Raw genomic sequence first — 18776 nt, forward strand, 5'->3', positions numbered from 1 at the left:
CCTTATACCACAATCCCTAGTCTAGATAAAATCTTCAACCAACTGATCAGTTTCCTGAAAAATGATACCTTATTCTAGACCCAAACGCCCTGATTTATATACCCTTCACAGCGGTACATACCTATATAGCCCATACATGGCAGTCCCCCCCCCCCCCCTGGGGTAATAGCCTGCGTTACAGACCCTCTAAGCCATTGTATAGATAGACTATATACCAATGGTCTAGAGAGTGTGTGGGCCGGCCGCAACACAGGCTATAGAGTAACTGCCCCAAAGAGCTGCATACTTTGTTACCTCCCATTTTACCGCGGTCGAGTCGTCGGCTCGTCGCCATAAAAATGTTCAGACCGGGGGAGGCAGTTTCGTTGGCCTTTAAGACTTGTTGGAGAACTTAAATTTTGTACAACTATTTTTTGTAAACATGGCTGTCATTTCTGGTTGTTAGTTAGAAATCTGGCAAATAGATGTTATCGTTTTTTTTTTACCAGTGTCTTAACAAGTCGGGCATAGATGAAAGGAGTTCCATTAATACATAATTATCAGAATTATGTACGTACCAGAAAACTTCGGTTATAGCCCCCCCACACAGACACACACAAACCCCCTCTAGTTTGTACTGCAATGAACTCGATTTTTTACGACGTTTTTGAAGCTCAAAAAGAGAGTAGCCTGAAATTCATCCGATTGCTTCGAGTCGTGAGTAATAACGACTCGAAGTAATCGGATGAAATTCAGGCTAAAAAAGAGAGTAACTTCAAAAAGTGTTTTGATTAGCACTGTTACGTAGCTTGTTTTGAAATGCTATTTATATTCCGGTTATAAGCCACCCCCCCCCCCCCCCGATATAAACCCCTCCGTTTATAAGCCCTCTTAAAACCCTTTACGAAGATGTATAAGCCCAGGGGTTAAAGAGGAAGTTTACAGTATTGATTTTCACGTACTTTATACCGTGTCAAACGATATTTGGACGGAAAAATACAATACAATACAATAACTTTATTTAAAGAGGGAAGCGCAATAACCTATTACAGTTTTCTAACCTACGGCCCTCAAAAATGTTTTGTTTGTGTCACGTTCCCTAGACGCAAAAGCCAAAGGTCTTCAGACATCCTGTTTATATTTCTTCATTTTTTTCCCTAATCCTTGAAGAGGTCAGCGTCATTTCAAACCATGTAAACCTATGTATAAGTGATACTAGTAAACTTGCTTCTCAAGGCTTTTGAATCACATTTTATGTCGAATGATGGGTTGAAGCTAAAAGGGCAAAAACAACTTAAAATGGCGCAGCGAGGTCCACCAAGAAATGGTCTTAGTCATGGAGAGAATATTGCAGACCTTGTCGAGGATTTAATGCTTCTCCGTGTGGATACTAAAGATTATGGGGAGACAAAGGAAAACATGGCAAAGTGTCGAGACTTGAGGATCAAACAATTGAAAAAAAGTAATGGAACTTTACTGGAGGTATGCTACCTTTTTCTATGTTCATAAAACGTTCGCTTCCCCTTGAACACTTACCTTTTTATTTCGTTCCTTGGGGATGGTCCGGATTAGCTAATGATCCACGATCACTCGGATCATGGTGAATCATGCAAAGGTGCCGATTAATCCTTGTCCAAATGGGGTTCTGCAGTCCTTTAATAGGAAGCTTTAGCATTGCGTCGACGGCGACGGCAGCGAAAACGTCACTTTCAAAATGAACTCTGGAGTTTTCAATCTTTGTCGCGTTTATTCCAATTCGCCGAAAATGTCGAATGTGGGCGAATTGCCTTGGAGTTGAAAGAGAGAACTATGCACTGAAAGTCGAAGCGTAGAACTCAGGAAGGACGCAATGGCAACGAAAACGTCGCTCAAAAAGTGAACTTGGGTTCTTGCAGTCTTTCTTGCGATTATTCCTTCCCAATTACTTCCTCAAAATGTAGGCGAACCCTCCCGCAATTGAATTCCCAGGGACAAAATCCAAGTTCAGAAAGAGAAACACAATTTCGTCGTCGCTTGTTTACGTCCTCCATAAAGCGTAAAATTGGGCAATTTTACCTCGTAGTCCTGCATAAACGGCATATTAACGTACAAAAAACTAATCAAAACCTATTGTTTTTTTACGTTCTCATTGCCGTCGCGTCGTTGATCTTTAAGTCTCTAAGTAATGCTTTGTAGTATTGTCGTACGTTGAAACACGAAATCGAACATCTCTCCCTTTTCCTTCGTACCATCAGAAATAGCGTTTTAGACAATGATCATATCGCATGTTGTATATCTCTGTGTACCTAAGTTACAATGCCTCTGCGCGAACTTGACAAATGGAGAACGGCTTTTAAACATTTCTAGAGGAAGAGAAATGTATAGACGATGTTGTGAGAAAATGTACTGATGCAAGAACCTGGGATCATTATTTTCCATTTTTCTTGGTCTGCTTTCATAACGAAGAAATTCTTCCAAAAATGCGTTCCCTGTGCTCCTGATTTAGCGTGAGAGGAAGTAATAACAAAGGTAAGAAGAACGAGGAAGTCACGTGATAATGATAAGGAAGTGAATGAATTTCGTCGACTCTCTTACACATGAGTGTCAGTCCAGTGTTTTCACAATGAACAAATTCTTCCATAACCCACTCCACGTGCTCCGGATTTAGCGCGAAAGGAAGTACAGTGAAACCTTTAGTTAAGCGGACACCATCGGGACCTTCCCGAGTGTCCGCTTAACAGAAGCTGTCCGCTTTCAAAACAGAGGCTTGTAAAAGTTGCGCAATGTTAGTTAACGATTTTAACATTCAACGGTTACTCAGTACTGTGATAAAGTTCCATGTTGTTACGAAAGCTAAGGAAGCTGTGCCGTACTTTCTGCAAGACGTTTAGGTGAACTTTGATCGCGGATGGCAATCATACGGGCGGATATCGGTCTTGATTTATCTTATCAACTACAGTACGTATTTCAAGGACGTAATCCAATACTACTTTTGTCAATTCAGTCCGGTGACCGCTTAATAGAGGTTTTTAACAATCAGTGAAAAGAAATTAGCCAAATACAATTTATTTTAATGTCCGCGTCCGCTTAATAGAGGTGTCTGCTGAACAAGGGTTCGTTATAGAGGGAGATATAAGGCGTTAATTTCGGGACCCGGCTTAGGCTCCGCTAAATAGAGTGTGTCCACTTAATTAGGGGTATGCTTATTAATAGAGGCATAGTCTCTCCAATGTAATAACCAAATTAAGAACTAGAAGGTCATGATGAATGATCAGTAGGCTGATTTAGCAACAGAACGGGAACGTCATTTGACGACGGCGCGCGCAAATCAAACAACTGGCTTGACCAATGGCAGAGCGACAAATTGGGCACCGGAAGTAGAGTTTAGTTGTTTTCGCGCGCTTTCCCGTCGTCTAATGACGTTCTCGTTCTGTTGCTAAATCAGTCTGGTATGTCACGCAACGTTTTGAACTTTTGCTTAAGAGATAAATACTCGTGTAAGTTATTTTCGTTGACGGACACATGGTGTGGGTCCAGAGGTCGTTTGTTGTGAGAGACTGAGACTGTATCTTCTCTCTTTTGCGTACCCAGAGGTACAATCTCTTGCCGAAATGTTAATGCCATTCATTACCTTATTTTTTCTTATAGGGTTACGACAAGATCGTGAAAGACCTTAAGCAAACTCATAAGCGACGACATATTTTAGAAGACTATTGTTCGGAAATAAAAAAAATTCTTTCTGGTACGCAAGGAATCTCTCTGCAAGAAGAGGCCGACTTTGTGAGCAGAGCTGAGAAATGCAACAAGGATCTCGAAAACAAGAAATTCACCGTTCTCGTAGCTGGTAAGCTTTCACAGATTTAAGGGTATTGTTTTTCCCCATGTTTACTCACGGCTTTGAAGACTATCCCCTTTATAACATTCTATAAATTACAGCGAAACCACTTACTTTGACAGAGCTCTAACCTCAAAATCAATTGCGCACGCCCAGCCCAAACAACTAACTGGAGAGCAAAAGAGTCTGCTCATATATGCACACCACTCCAGTTTTAAAGAGTTTACACTGGCTTCCAGGAAAAGAAAAAATTACTTTTAAAATTCTCTTAGTCACGTACAAAATCTTTCATGCCTTTGCTCCAACCTATTTAAATGAGCTGCCATTTAACTACACACCTCATCGTCTACTACGGTCAAATAGCACTAGCTGAAATCTGCCGTCTGTTCCAAAGACTAAAACTGGTTACCTATGGCGACAGATCCTTCTCAGTAATTCCACCAAAGCTCTGGAATGACTTGCCCATTATCGGTCCAGAGCTCTTCTTTCCACTTTTGGAAATGTTTTGATCCGCGACCAAAACAAACCATTACCCAATCACGGTGCGTATTTGGAGCCATGTGATGCAAGGCTTGTTTTCATGAAGTTATGTATTGACAGTCAAGAGAAGTGAAGCGCAGCATACGCGATGAAAAAAATCAGATATGAAAAGAAGTTATGAACCCTTTTATTACTCGTTGGGATGAACCATTTGCAGGAAAAGAGAAACGTGTTGTGTGCATGGACTAAATAGCGATAGAGCGGGCCGATTTGCGGAGCTTCTCATGATCTGTACTGTCCACGCGGAGTTATTTCACCCTGGCCTCGGTAGCCAGGAAAAATATCCTGGTTCAGTTAAGGAAAGCGAAATTTGTGAAGACAGCAGTCTAATCATGTTTTTTGCTGATCAGGATCATAAACAGTTTAGGGTTTCGGTTGCGGCGAAGCCGATTTACTCTGGGCCCAGCGTGTCCACAACAAAAATATCATGCACTTATTCCGATCCAGGCATTTCGGAGGAATCTAAGAAAAATAAAAATCTTTATTTAAAGGTCATTTAGACGCAGTAAAAAGCTATAACCCTTTACATTGTAAAACACATCAAAGAAAGGTTAAACTCCTGCAACAGAGGTCAAATCCTGTCAGATGCGTGTAAAAAAAAACACAGAAAATCAATAAGCGTGAACCTCTCAATGTAAAGCAGCTGGCAAAAAATATTTCAAAATGTCAAATTTAAGAATCCACCGAGTTCCCCAGGGCTTCTGTTTCAAAACGAGGGTAGGTGGTGCTCAGCCTTTGATATGGAAATCATTTTTCATTCTCATGCAAATAAAACTCACTTTCACAAGAAAGGGTGTGTACCTAGCCTCATTTTGAAAGTGAGGGTTTTTTGAACTCGGAAGTAGCCTATTTACTTGCATGAAAGTAAAAAATTGAACAAATGACATTTTCATACGTGGTGCAGGCCTACCGGCCGATGCCTTCGGCGTTTTCACTGCAGTAACTAAATTAACCCCAGGAATAACATGTGAAAAGGTCAATAACAAGAAACCCATATCGACCTCCCTGTTATGTTATCAGTTGAAGTGTAGTGCCTATTCGGTGGACAGTTGGATAAAACAGTAAAAATAGCGCTTGATACCGTCCAAAATATAGGACATGTACCCTCTACCTTCCTGTTGCTCTACACGCAGAAGGCAGTCCGTTTTACTACAAACGATTGCTTCGCAAAAATATCCAGCGGCCCGTCTACCAGAAGAGCGGACCCATCTCCTCAGTTCACATGAAAAAGCTAGAATATCTCGAGAGGATTTTTTGAAGACCTGAAAAAATTTTTCACGAGAGATATTCCAAAGTGAAGATTATAATAACAAGCAAAATTGCCCGAAAATTGACACGTACATCAAAAGAAAAATCTCACTTTCTCTAACATTTCAAATCCATTCTTCATCACCTTATGCACAAGCCTTCTACCGTTTCTTCTTCGTTGTTGTGTCACAAAAAGGCGGGTAGAGACTGCTGGAAAAACGCGAAACACAAGAGATTTCCACGCCAATTCGAATCCGCTCGAATGATATTTCTAACCAGCCATGCTGTGACGTCATGCCATTGCTTCGAACCGTAAGCTCTGGACTGATTATAATCAAACAGTTCTCCACAGTTGACTCTTTTACAGAGCGACTACACGAACCGTAACCTGAGATCAGAAAACAGATTAGGCCCGTTTCAAACGTCGTGCTACTGCCGTGCCGAACTCAATTGATCGAATTAAATTAGACTTTAGCACGGCAGTAGCGCGACGTTTGAAACCAAGTCGTGCTACTGCCGTGTAGCACGGCAAGCCTTGCCGTGCTACACGGCAGTAGCTCGACTTGGTTTCAAACGTCGTGCTACCGCCGTGCAGAACTCAATTCATAAATTATAAATACATTAGAATATATTTGAAAGTTTGCTAAGCCGTTTCTTTATTTTTGCGTTTTGTTTTTGTCAACAACCGTTCTATTCGACTGAATTAAATTCGACGTCTGAAACCAAGTCGTGCTAGTGTCGTGCTGCAGTCGAGCTACAGTCGGGCCAGCTTAGCACGGCCGTAGCACGACGTTTGAAACAGGCCTTACAGAGAAAAAGGGAGGGTATGATCGCAAGCTACACGAACCCGAGGCCAACCAGACAAAATTTTGAGACAAATTTTGAAATTAGCCAATCACAAGTCAAGACTTAAACAATGAAATTGCGCATAATTGTACTCAGAGCCAGTTCAAAGTACGTTGCGAACCATTTTTCTAAAGGTTGGTTTCCACTGACACGTTTTTGGCTACGCAAGTCAACGCACGTAAATTTTAATCACGTAAATAAAATAGAGGCAAGATAAAAACTGCTGAGCTTAAACCGAGAAGTTGAGCGAGGTTCAACTTTTACGCTTACGAGCGACTTTTCATGCCTTGCCTCTATTTTATTTGTGAACGTAAAATTTTACGCACGTACGCGACAGTGGAAATCAACCCTAAAGGATACAAAAAAATATTAAAGGAATCGTGACGTTTTTGTAAATCAAGCTGAAAATGTTTTGAAAACGTCGGGGTTTGCGGGAATCAAAGAAATTTTGAGCAATCCGAACTGAAGGCGACGGCCGCTCATTTCACGGCAAACGGCGCTCAGCGAGTCGCAGTGTTGGTGATTTGAGAACGCTATCAACAAAGATATGGGGCTGGTTACATGTAATGCAAATTACAAAACAACGCACTCGCCCAGCTTGTCCCGCAAAAACAAAACTAAGAATGACTCTAGACTGCTCAAGAATAGCGAAGACCGGAGAAGAAAATCGCCATGGTTAGTGGAATTTTTTTCCAGGGAAGGAGGCAGACATTGCTTTATTCTTACAAGTGACAAGAACAAGAAAGGTCAGAAAAAATCTTCGAAGCAAACAAGTCGATGATCACCCCAAAGTAGACGATCACAAGCAACGAATCTAATGAAACACAGAAACAAACAAAACGGATCGAAATCCACCAATCACAAACCATGACCTGAACTCGTTCAAGTAACATGTGTTTCCTAGGAGGTCCGCTAAGATGATTGATGGAACAGAAAAACCGAAAAATCCTTCGTATAATAATAAGATAATATATAACAATTATTCACCGAAGTGGAGGTGGCTAGTCCTGGATATTTACCGAACTGCGAAGCAGTGAGGTAAATATCCACGACTAGCCACCGACACTGAGGTGAATAATTGTTTTAGTATATACTAAAACAGTGAGATAATTGAGCACAAAAACGACGATTTTTAACTCAAATACTGTTGCCAACAATTACAATTTTGGCGCGTAATGACCGGGCGGCCGCGGCCGTCGCTTTTTCTTGCCAGCAACTAAAACTTTTGAAGGCATTTATTTAGCTCTTGCGGGGAAATTTCTTCAAAAGGAGTTGTGAATTCTTTTTGTATTTAAAATCATTCTATAAAAAAAGATTACTAAATTTAGTTTTAAGCTTATTTATGAACAACTCAACTAAATAAAGTAAGCAAGACTTAAGCTTCATTTGCATTTGTAAACAAAAAACTTTTTCACCGGTTTTATCGATAAATTCGTGTCAAAAAGACAAAGCTTTACCTGTTAAAACTTCCAATCCGAACTTCGTCACCTTCTTCGTGTATTTCGGAGACAGCTTGCTTGATTAGTTGTGAAATTTCTTTGTTTGTTTACGGCAGCAGACCGGGAAGGCATTTTGCTTGCAACTTACACGAGTTTGGCGTCACTCGCTCCGAGGAACTGGAGGTGAATCAGTGAATAGTGCAGGATATTCACTGATTGAGTAGCCAATCAGAGCGCGCGAAAAACACTATCCACTGTTTTAGTATATACTAAATAGATTTAGCCAGGGCTAAAAGCGAAGCTCTCGATAATGTTTATAGTTTGTTCAAACAAAATATAAAATCGTGTAATGCTAAGCGGCGAAGGCAACGCCGGAGAATGGTGAAAAACAACAATAGGTCTAATTAGCAAAAAAAGCAACTTTGCACGTGCAGTACACTTTTTTCGGACATTTCTTTGCCGTTGTTTTGCACGACTACAACGTGAAACATCCAGAAACAGCTTAGTTATACGTTTTATGGAGGAAATGTCGTATGTGTTCTCGTTCACTTTTTTTTCTCTGCCGCTCACTTTCACCTTGCATTGGTGGCCGCATTTCCTATTTGGTCGCCGCTGCTACAAAATTTTCATGTTGTTCTTCCCACAAAAAAATTTCTCCTTTGTTTTTTATCTTTCGCTCTAGACCTCTGTCGCCCTTTTTCTCGTTTAGCTGCGCTGGCCTGCCACCTACTTTCTCTTTATCTCTGTCTTTCTCCTGCTCTATTTTCCAAATTTGTGGACATGACAATTAATCTAAGCTAAAGATTTTAGACAACACGGATACAGAAATAATTTCCGCTTTCCGTTTTCGTCTTTATTGACTCATTAGTTGTCTCTGCTTTACAACACGCCGGTGGCTGTGCGATTTCCCGCCAAAATAACCTCGAGTTGCATTTGGGTTATTGATTGAGTTATTTTACATTGGTATGCCTGTGGTGCGGACAGACGGTCGGGCGGGCGGGCGGTCGGTGTACGGTCACGTGATTACCAAATTTTCTCGGATGGGGAGATTGTTTCATTTTCTTACCCATGGTGCTCCGCTGGCGCACTTCGCGCGCGAGAGCTCCGCTAAAAACGATCTTCGGTGAGCGGCCGTCTACTTTAGTTCAGATTGTTTAAAATTTCTTTACTGCTGGCTTTGATTCCAGCCAACCCATACGTTATCAAACATTTTTCAGCTTGATTTACCCAAACGTTATGATTCCTTATATATGTTACTGTATATCCTGTAGAAAAATGGTTCGCAACGTATTTTGAACTGGCTCTGAGTACAAAATTATGCGCAATTTCTTTGTTTAGATCTCGACATGTGATTGGCTAACTTCAAAATGTGTCTCATCTTTCGTCTGGGTTGCCTCGGTTCGTGTGGTCGCACTGTAAATCGAGATTAAACACGTTTATTTTTAACCATATTTATAGTTAGATTAGGTAAGTAACTTATTGTAAAAGAGCAATGAGACTTCCATGCGTTGTACATTGTGTTTTTAAGCACCTTGTTATTATTATTTTGATGATGATGATAATGATGATGATGATGATGATGATGATAAGACGACAACACTTACTGAAGTGAAGTGACTTAACTTTATCTTCAACAGGGGAGACCAGCGCAGGAAAAAGCAGCCTGATAAACCTGTTACTAAATGAACAAGTTCTTCCGACTGGCGTCCTACAGAATACTCTGACTATCTGTGAAATATCTTATGGAGCCAAGCAGGAAGCAGTTCTACATTTTGGTAATGAAGAAAAAACATCCCATACGCTAAGGAATATCAAGTCTGACACCTTAAAGCAGTTCATCGAAAAACAGACCAATGATGAAGACTGGTGTAAAAAAATTGAAATCAAGACACCTAATTCACTGTTGAAGGTAATTTAAAAGATAATAGTCAATCATTATGGATTTAAAATCTTTCTGTACGTACGTTTTTGGTGGCTTTGGTATTTTTACGAGGGATAGGTGGTATGGCTTTTGCAACTTCATGAGACATACATGTAGATAACTGTTTATTTTCTTTTTCTCATTCGGACACATTTTTGCCGTTACCGAGAGCTCGGGCTTATGTGCAGATTACGTCACTTCTTGAGTTGCTTCAGTGTTTTACTTGGGAATTGAGCATCTTCGGCTATGGCTCATCAGTTCTTCAGTCTTGTCTACATCATCACCGACTGTAGATAGAAGCTGAAGAGCGGTTTTCCATTTTGTCTTCTGTGGTTTTTCTGACTGTCAGTGCCAGTTGGATGTTTCTTTTATCCCGTCGCCTATCTATACCGACACTGACTTTTCTTCCACACGTGACGTGTCCAAGCTTACTGGATTTACTAAGATGATTCTAGTGAGCCTCACGTCCTTAAAGGGTAGTAATGGACAACCAGCAGATCAAGGAGATAGCCATAATAACATCGACTTCATTGATACGGGCAAGGTAGTCTATCCTAAATCCGACATGAACCTGAGCGCTAAAGACTACGAGGAAAAGATCTCCTGGTCTGCTGTCACTTTCAGCTTATAGTTGTGTATATATAAACATGGTCCAAGTCTTCTAAATCTCTAACCTCCCACACAGACGTTATTAGGAGTTCGTCACGCGTTCCTGTCCCACTGGTGGGACAGGAACGCGTGACGAACCCCTAATAACGTCGGCGTGGGAGGATCTTTCATTCTCTTGCAGGGAGGTGTGGTCATTGTAGACAGTCCGGGCATTGGCGATTCGAAGCAAGTCTATAACATTGCCTTGAAATATTTGCCACAAGCTTTGGCCTTTATCTATGTAATCAACAGTCCGAATGCCGGAGGAATGCAAGACGATAGGGTAAGTTGAACATAGCAGCCATTTCATAGTGACATGCGCTTAATTCAGGTTCGTTTTAAGAATTGTAGAAAGGAACGTTTTGGAGTCCCTTACGCTTATGTCAGCTTTATAAAGAGTCTTATATTAGGTGGTTTATTGTCGTTGACCATACCTGCGTTTCATTTGCGTTTCAACGAACTTTGGTTGCTTTCCAGTAAACGGAAAAATTCCCAGCTGCACCTATGGGAAGCCTCCCGCGTATATTTGGACCAACATTTCAAAAACTTTGGAATACATGCATTTTAGGAAAACGAGTCACTGAACAAACGGAGCGACAAGGTAGTGTTTTCCAACTTTTTAAAGTTTGCGTAAAACCTTAAAAGCTTTCACGCAAACTAAGACAGATGACCTTACCGAAACGAGGTAATCTTTCAGTGTTGCGTCTTACTCCACCATTGATAGACCGTAACCTAATAGATACAATGATTTTGGTTATTTTTTTTTTTTAGCTTATGCGTATTGTGAAGGAATGGAAAAAACTCTATGGTGGGGACAAATGCAATGGCCTCACTTCTGAGTCTGCTTTGTTCGTGTGCAACAAGTGGGACGACGTCGAAAAGCAAACAAAGAACAATCCCTCAGACAAAGAAAAAGTTCATGATGAAATTATCTGCAAACTTAAAAAGGAAATCCCCACCCTAAATGAGGAATTCCAGGTTATTGAAATGTCGGTGTTCACTGCAGCCCAAATCCAGCAGAAGTTTGGTGTGATGAGTGATGATTTTAGAAGTCTAATAAATGGACTGCAACGCCTTCTTCCTATTTGTCTCGAGAAGAAAACTGATCACTTTTACAGGTAAGTTGACAGCCTGAGGAGAGTGCTTAAATACGAAAGCATCTTTGTCAATACTGCTAATGTCAACTCTCTCGTAAGCGACCACCCTTGGTGCACGACAAAGTGGTCGCTTACGGGAGGTGGTCTCTTACGGGAAAAATAACCAAAATAAGCCCAAACTTGACCTCATAAGCTAAAATTAAGCAAACAGACAACGTTTTCTTTACCTGAAACTGATTTACTCTTGTTTATTTACAAGCATCAAGTTTTGGAAAATGTACAGCACCGTTTACTTGTAAATGTGTCACTTGTTAATCAAAATCACTAAAATTTTCACGGAAGAAAACCTGAAAAAACAATGTCAAACATGGCTGCATATGTAATGGCACTCTAGAAACTGTAGACTATCACTCTTTCGCATTCGACAGCTTCTACACGAAGTCTAGAATGCTCGATTGCTTCTGTGTTTTAAGGCCTCAAGTCAACAAGAATATCAGACACTTTCGCGACTGCCGAGGACAACTCTTCGCAACCCCGGTAATAGGCGAACTCAGCAATCTGACGTACGAAGTCGAGTGCTCCCTTTACTGTTTGCACTGCTGGGATTGGTAAAAGAGCATCGTCACTGCCATCATAATAACTGTCCGAATCAATCCCTATTTCTGTCTTGTTGTTTTTTGTTTGAGTTTCGATAACCTCATCTCTTAAGGTTTCCCTCCAGTCAGAGTCAGCAGGGTCTAAACAGTGATAGGCGTATGTGTCATCGTCGATGGTAGCATAGGTTGCAACGTCCATACCTTTCTTGGACAGCTTCTGTACTAGGGCTTCAAGGTCTAGTAACTCCGCCGGCAAATGGATCATCGTCATCGTCGTCATCCAAATCCATGGTTGAGGGGTACATACCAACATGTCAGAAACACTTACTGATAACATCGCCCTTGACACCACCCTAAGCATTAACCATCCATCGCACGTCCATTAAGAAATTCGAGCAGTAGAAGTAAAACGGTTATTTAGAAATTGGTCGAGAGTTGACTGCAGTCAATGGGCTATTGCTCTCCAACCGCTCTCCAACAAATTTCGTTATTAAGCGGATATATTCATCCACTGAACCATTGCTAGTGTCTATTACAGAAAATATTGGAGGATGTGTGGAAGACTTACGGATTCTTGTCCGCTTAACAGACTTAACATCGGGTCCGTTTACTAGGAGATTTAAAACGGAGCTAACTCATTTTTTTTCCTCTCTCTCTCTCTCTTAATTTACTAGAATGATAAGTGGCTGTCTCAAGTCATTATCGGACCAGGTGAAAGCTGAAGTTAACAAAGCGAAACGAGATCAAGAAGATCGACTAAAAGATCAAAAAGACGTTGCAGCGAAGCTGGATAAACTCAAACAAGGATCTTTCATAAAGGAGACTGAAGAAGCACTCTCCAAGCTCTTGAATAATATTTCTCAGCAAGTCAAATCCTATTTGCTACGGGATGAAGTAAGTAGAGCGTTTTGTACATGGGAAGAAAAGGATCTGCCAGAAATCGACGACAATATACGGGGGAATGTAGAAAAACTGAAAAAGATTTACCTCCAATGTGTTGAGCAAAGGTTGGAAAAATTTCTCCAGATTCTGGAAGAGGAGAATCAGTTATTCGCCAAGGCTCGCTCTGACCTTGAGGAGAGGTTTCGTCGAGGATTCTTCGAATTTGAAAAAGACGTACGAGACATCGATCAGGTCCTTGTTGGCGAATCTGCAGACGAAGTATTATTGCAATTTGAAGTCGGTCCTGATAAATTGCGTCCTCCACTGGATGCAAGAGTCAAGAAATTCCTCTTCCTGACAAGCGTCGTTTTCATGCCAGTTCTGTTCCCCATTGGTTTGGCTGCAGGTGTTTTATCTGCGCCGGTAATTGGGTATTTGGCTGTCGACAGAATCCTGAACGAAAGACATTTGATCAACAGAAATTGCTGCGAAGTCCTAACAGAGCTATCCAAGCAGTTTCTTCAGGGAAACGTTGAGAAAGCAATTTCCGATCTAGTTTCGCAAGAATTCACGGATGAGAAGAAACGCATATCTAGTATCAAGAATTGCCAGCAGAAGCTGGTTGAAAAATATGAGAGGAAATGCGAGGATCTCACCAAAAGGGAACATGAAGAAACACTAAAAGAAACTGTCAAGAAACTTAGTCCTTTGTACACAAAGCTTGAGGAAATAACTCAAGACCTAACCATTGACGCCATTCAAAGTGGCATAAGTGTGATGTCCCCTTCCTACGCAATCGACAAAAGAACTCTTCATTACAACGAGAGATCGAGAAACAAACTTGGAAAAGGTACTTATGGCGAGGTTTACAAGGGAAAGCTAAGCCTTCCAGGACATGAAAGAAAAGAAGTAGCTGTCAAAAAGCTAAACGACACTCCTCAGGCGTCAAACGTTGCTTCCTTTCTAGAAGAAGCAGATATTCTAATGTAAGTGAGTTCCCTAAATTGAAAACCTTCTTCGTACCCGAATCAGCATGCCTGCATCAGCAGGCGTTAAGAATAGGCTGGAATGGAGAAAGGGCAATCGGGGCTGTCCTTCGTGTTATCGAACGCCAACATTCTTACCTTTTTGAATGCCAGCGACCTAATGTTTAATTTTGTCCTAGGACTTAAAATAGAGCTAAGCTTTCTGGGAAAAATGGCAAGTTCGTTCCTTGTAAAAGTAGTTTCTACACCATGTAAAAATTATCAAGTGTGACTATTGGGTTGCTTCTAAAATAAGTTTAATGAGTGATCACATTTACATTTCATTAAAGGGGCTCTGTCACGACAGTCCAGTTCCTTTTATTTAATTTTGCCAGTTACTCGCCCTCAATCGTTATGAAACTTAAAGTAAGCAAATAAATTACATATAAATGACAAGGTCAGAGATTCGAGACTAACAAATATGTCTCCTGAGCATTATTTTTGAAGTTGCAAACAGCAGAGATAAACTTTGAAAAACTGTTAGCCTGAATTGTTTTGAAAAACCCTAATTCAAATCCGTTTCAATCTTCTTCAGTTTTACCCATCCGTGGAATCTGTTGTATCTGTTGTGTTATTTTAACCTTCCTTTAATGTTTTATTATTTTTTGCAGGCAACTAAAACACAGCCATATAGTGACGTTCTATGGAGTAGTTATGGATGTCCACAACGACCAGCTAAGTTTCTTGGCCCTCGTCTTCGAGTTGTGCAATGCAAGTCTCAAGAATCACATCTTCAAAGACAAGAAAAATGTACCATGGGAGACAAAGAGCGCAGCAGTTAACACATGCCAATGGGGCAGTGACATTTTAGATGCCCTGAAATTCATTCACAGCAAGAGAATCGTTCATCGAGATCTCAAGCTTGATAATGTCTTAGTAAGCCATTTCAGTTACTTCCTCCTTATAAGGTCAAACCGTGGACGCAATCGCCGACTGGCCTTCCAGTGTACAGTGCTCCTTTTTTACACTGAACCCCTGTTGTAGAGCCGACTTCAATACGGTCATAATTTGTAGAAACACCTCCTCAAAGCACAAAATGAACTAAGCGGTTTCACGAAAACGGGTATCGCTTCCCTCTCCTCCCCTAAATGTGGAATTGGGTTCAAGGGTTTGCTTGGGCGGTAAGTGTTTCAACAATAAATTATAACTGCAAATGTAGGTAGGTTTTTTACTGAATCTTTATGTCAAAGATGTCGTTTAAGATGCTGCTAGTGAAATAGGCCTTGTGCTCGTTTTGTTCAGTGAGTTGCTTTTAGCTAGTTTGCGTCGTAATATTGTAAATTGTAGTGGAGTCCTACACGGAGTGCACTCAGAGGCACCGGCGAGCTACAAGGGAAAGTTTACCTCGCTTGAATCTACCACCCAAAGTCATGTTCGATCGGGGTCAATTTGGGGTGGAATTTTTTTATTTATATATTTTTTTAGCTTTTAGGCTCAAAGACAATAAAAAATCCCAGCGGGCAAATGCGACAACAACACAAGTATGTTTCAAATGAATCCAGCCTTGATAACACTTTTACAAGTGCAATTTACATATGTAGCCATTGTTTTCGGACAATAAGACAATAGCTACAGTTGCAAAAGTTCTACTGATCAAATTTACCCCAGGTTGTGTCAATTTTTATTCATCTGAGATTGAAAGACTATTTTCTAAGTTTTCAAAAATCGTTTTACGTTTTGGGCTCAAAAGGTTCTAATTTATGGTCAAAATGGCAAAATTTTATCTTCCGAATTCTTTATCTTTAGGTTCTTGAGGGATAAGTGAGTTTGAGTTTATTTGTTTACCCCTAGCGCTTGTCCAGTACGTGTAGATCCCACTTTACAGGACTGTAACCTCAGGTACATACATGACATACGCGGCGTATTTGAAAGGGAAATAAGTCTTTCCATCAAAGTGCAATGAGGGCCTCTAACATTTATCCGTTTCGTTTTGCTGAATTGCATAACAATTATTTTTGCCTGATTGTAACACTCACTTATAGATAACCAAAGACGAGCAAATCAAAGTGGCAGACTTGGGGCTGGCCACCATTAAAAACCAGATCACAGGAACATATTGTGGCACACCACTGTACATGGCTCCAGAGATAAGCCCCGAAAAGAAAATCTACGACTCCAAGGTGGACATGTACAGCTTCGGATTGATGATGTGGGAAATGTGGTTTGGTGAAAGATTTCCTTCTGAATCGATCTCCAGGAGTCAAGACGAGGTTACCCGACAAATAGAGGTGAAGAAACAAGAACTCAAAGGCAGACGCTACTCTCCTCCTGCAAAATGGATCGAGTTGATGGTGTCCCTTTGGGATTCTGATCCATGCGTGAGGAAAACCGCGATGGAAAGTCAAGTCTTGATAAAGGAAATTAAATTGTTCGTGAAGGAGTCCGAGTGATTTAAAACTGATAAAAGAATCCTCGTCAATGTTCAATTATTAATGTTCACATTGCCGGTCGTGAAGACCATTTTTCTCTGTCTTTGATGCCATATACATGTAGGTTGAGGTCAAATGCAGCAATACTTACAGCAGATACACGGGATCTTTTTAATCGATTTCCTAGTAGAAATGGCCAATTGAAATCGTAATGTCTATAAATTAAATCACTACGAGCCTTGGGGGTGTAGCGGGGGAGGGAATGCAGCAGAATGTTTTTTAATGCGCTCCTTTCAAATGGTCTTTAAAGATATTTTCTAGACTTTTTCAGCCATGTTACACTATAAATGGCATTTTTAGCTTAAATGAAGTTTTGATTTGCGGTTGTTAAAGTGAAAAACGTCTCTTAAAAGGGGAAAATATTCTCATTCAGCAGGCTTTGTGTTTGTCACACGTTGTACATTCTGTTAGCATTATTCGAGCATTTTAGGGAGATTTTCATGGAAAATCATTTTTTCAAAGAAAAAAAAAAAAAAAAAAAAAACGTTTTTATGAGAAAATGAAAACTTAGATTTAACCCTAATACAGTTTGTTATTAAAAACTATGAACTTGTATACATTGTTGTTATACCACTTATACAATTTTGTTAGTCCTCTTTTAAGAGGAAAACGTCTAGGATTATCGTTATTCAGTATTATAACATTACTGTTTTCAGAGATTTATTTTCATCTACATCAACATTTATTTCATCGGAAAATCTTTAGAGATTTTCTATACAAAATGTAAAGTCAAGTATAAGTGGAATGGTATGTAAGCTCTCACCTCTCAGTGCCGTTTTTTCGCAACTGATCCTTTACTGGCTGAGTTTGTGTCACCTCTATCAATGCCTTGATATCAAAACCAGCATCCGAAAGTACAGACGACAAAACCTAAGAAAAAATGTATTGTAATTATCATGTTTTATCGCTTTAGTTCGTGGATTGTGTAGAGTACGAGGGACTTTTGGCACAATGACGACGTCGACGTCTTAAAAGTTTCTCAGGGGGCTCCTGCTATCTAAGATTTTCCGCATTTAGGGCTAGGCTCACCTTTTCTCACTCTAAGCGCCAGGCTCCAGAAGCGTATCTATTTGGCCGATTTAAATAAATGTACATCTGATCTTTAGGAATATTTTTAAAATCAGTCAAAATGTCTAGATATATGACCAAAAAGTCTAACAACCTTGTACACTATAAAAGATGATAAAGTACGCGTCAGTGTCTATCTAGCTCAACCATTTTAACCCACAAAAGGGTTCGCTTGACTAAAACGTTGACTAACATATGTTTCGAAATGTCATTAGCTCACTTTTTTGGTCTCTTTCCTAGTGAGTTCTTTTCTTCTATGATTTAACTGCTAATAGACAGGTGTATGAAATGAAGGGGGGCGGGGATTGTTTGATACAAGAAGTAGCCGGGAAGTAAGTACCTAAGGACTAGCAATATATCCCTGTCATCCAAGCAGCGTGTTCTGAAAAAAAAATTGGCCTGCCGCGTGATCAAACCTGTGTAAAGCCGGGGCGTAAATTCGGTGTATAAACAAAGGACTTAGTGTGGGAAAGTGAAAAGAATTCATTGAAAATGGGTCCAACAAGAAATTTTAGTCATTAAGAAAGAAAAGAAAAACATGCGTACGCGTCTAAGCGCCACGGGTATTCTGTGGATTGCAAAAGACAGAATGATCGAATAAGAACAAAAATCATATCTCCCCAAAAATTCCTAGGATTGGAAGATAGCCCCCCAAAACTCTCCCCAATTAATACCCCAATTTCCATTTCATATTTTCGACACTTCAAGTACTGGACACCTTTCTTATCGACAAGAATGTGTGTAATGTTATATTTTAACTACTAGGAGTAATCGGAGCTTAGAAGAGTGCGTTCGATATGTTTGTAAGGCGTACAGGTAGCAGTTAAGGAGGAATGGTGGATGGTTATTGCGATAGATTAAACCCGGTTTCCATATGATCGCTACGATCGCTGTGATATGGAAACCACTTTCCAGCGATCGCAGCTACAACGATCGCTGAGATAGAACTTTTTATATCTCAGTGATTGTTGTCGCTGCGATCGCTGGAGAGTGTTTTCATATGATCGCTATGATCGCTGCGATCGCTGAAGTTTTTTTTTCCTCAGCGATCGCAGCGATCACAGCGATCATATGGAAACCGGGCTTTAATTTGATCATGGCATATTTTAAACGTAAGGATTGCTTACAGCGAAACCTCTATTTAAACTGTGCATCATTATGAAAAAGCCTTGAAGGCTAGTGATATCGTACGGTTCGTCTCAATAAGTGTAGTAGTTTGGTCGAGTGTGTTGATTTTAGTGACT

General features: G+C 40.4%; 1 protein-coding gene across 1 annotated transcript; it reads left to right on the top strand.

Annotated features, from left to right (window-relative positions):
- Positions 1-1139: 1139 nt before the first annotated feature.
- Positions 1140-17019, top strand: LOC140950039 (uncharacterized). Its single transcript, XM_073399201.1, has 8 exons — positions 1140-1461; positions 3607-3802; positions 9504-9775; positions 10578-10718; positions 11207-11553; positions 12803-13996; positions 14647-14911; positions 16018-17019. The coding sequence occupies exons 1-8, from the start codon at positions 1234-1236 to the stop codon at positions 16423-16425; spliced, it is 3051 nt and encodes a 1016-aa protein (XP_073255302.1). The 5' UTR covers positions 1140-1233; the 3' UTR covers positions 16426-17019.
- The last annotated feature ends 1757 nt before the right edge of the window (positions 17020-18776 follow it).

This window comes from Porites lutea, chromosome 10, assembly GCF_958299795.1.
Source record: "Porites lutea chromosome 10, jaPorLute2.1, whole genome shotgun sequence".
Lineage (NCBI taxonomy): Eukaryota > Metazoa > Cnidaria > Anthozoa > Scleractinia > Poritidae > Porites > Porites lutea.

What these genes read in the sequence shown, in the direction of transcription:
- LOC140950039 (XM_073399201.1), top strand. Translation starts at nt 1,234, where the DNA reads ATGTCGAATGATGGGTTGAAGCTAAAAGGGCAAAAACAACTTAAAATG. An exon ending in GTAATGGAACTTTACTGGAG is followed by an intron (nt 1,462 to 3,606) that starts GTATGCTACCTT and finishes TTTTTCTTATAG; the next exon opens with GGTTACGACAAGATCGTGAA. An exon ending in GAAGAAGCAGATATTCTAAT is followed by an intron (nt 13,997 to 14,646) that starts GTAAGTGAGTTC and finishes TATTTTTTGCAG; the next exon opens with GCAACTAAAACACAGCCATA.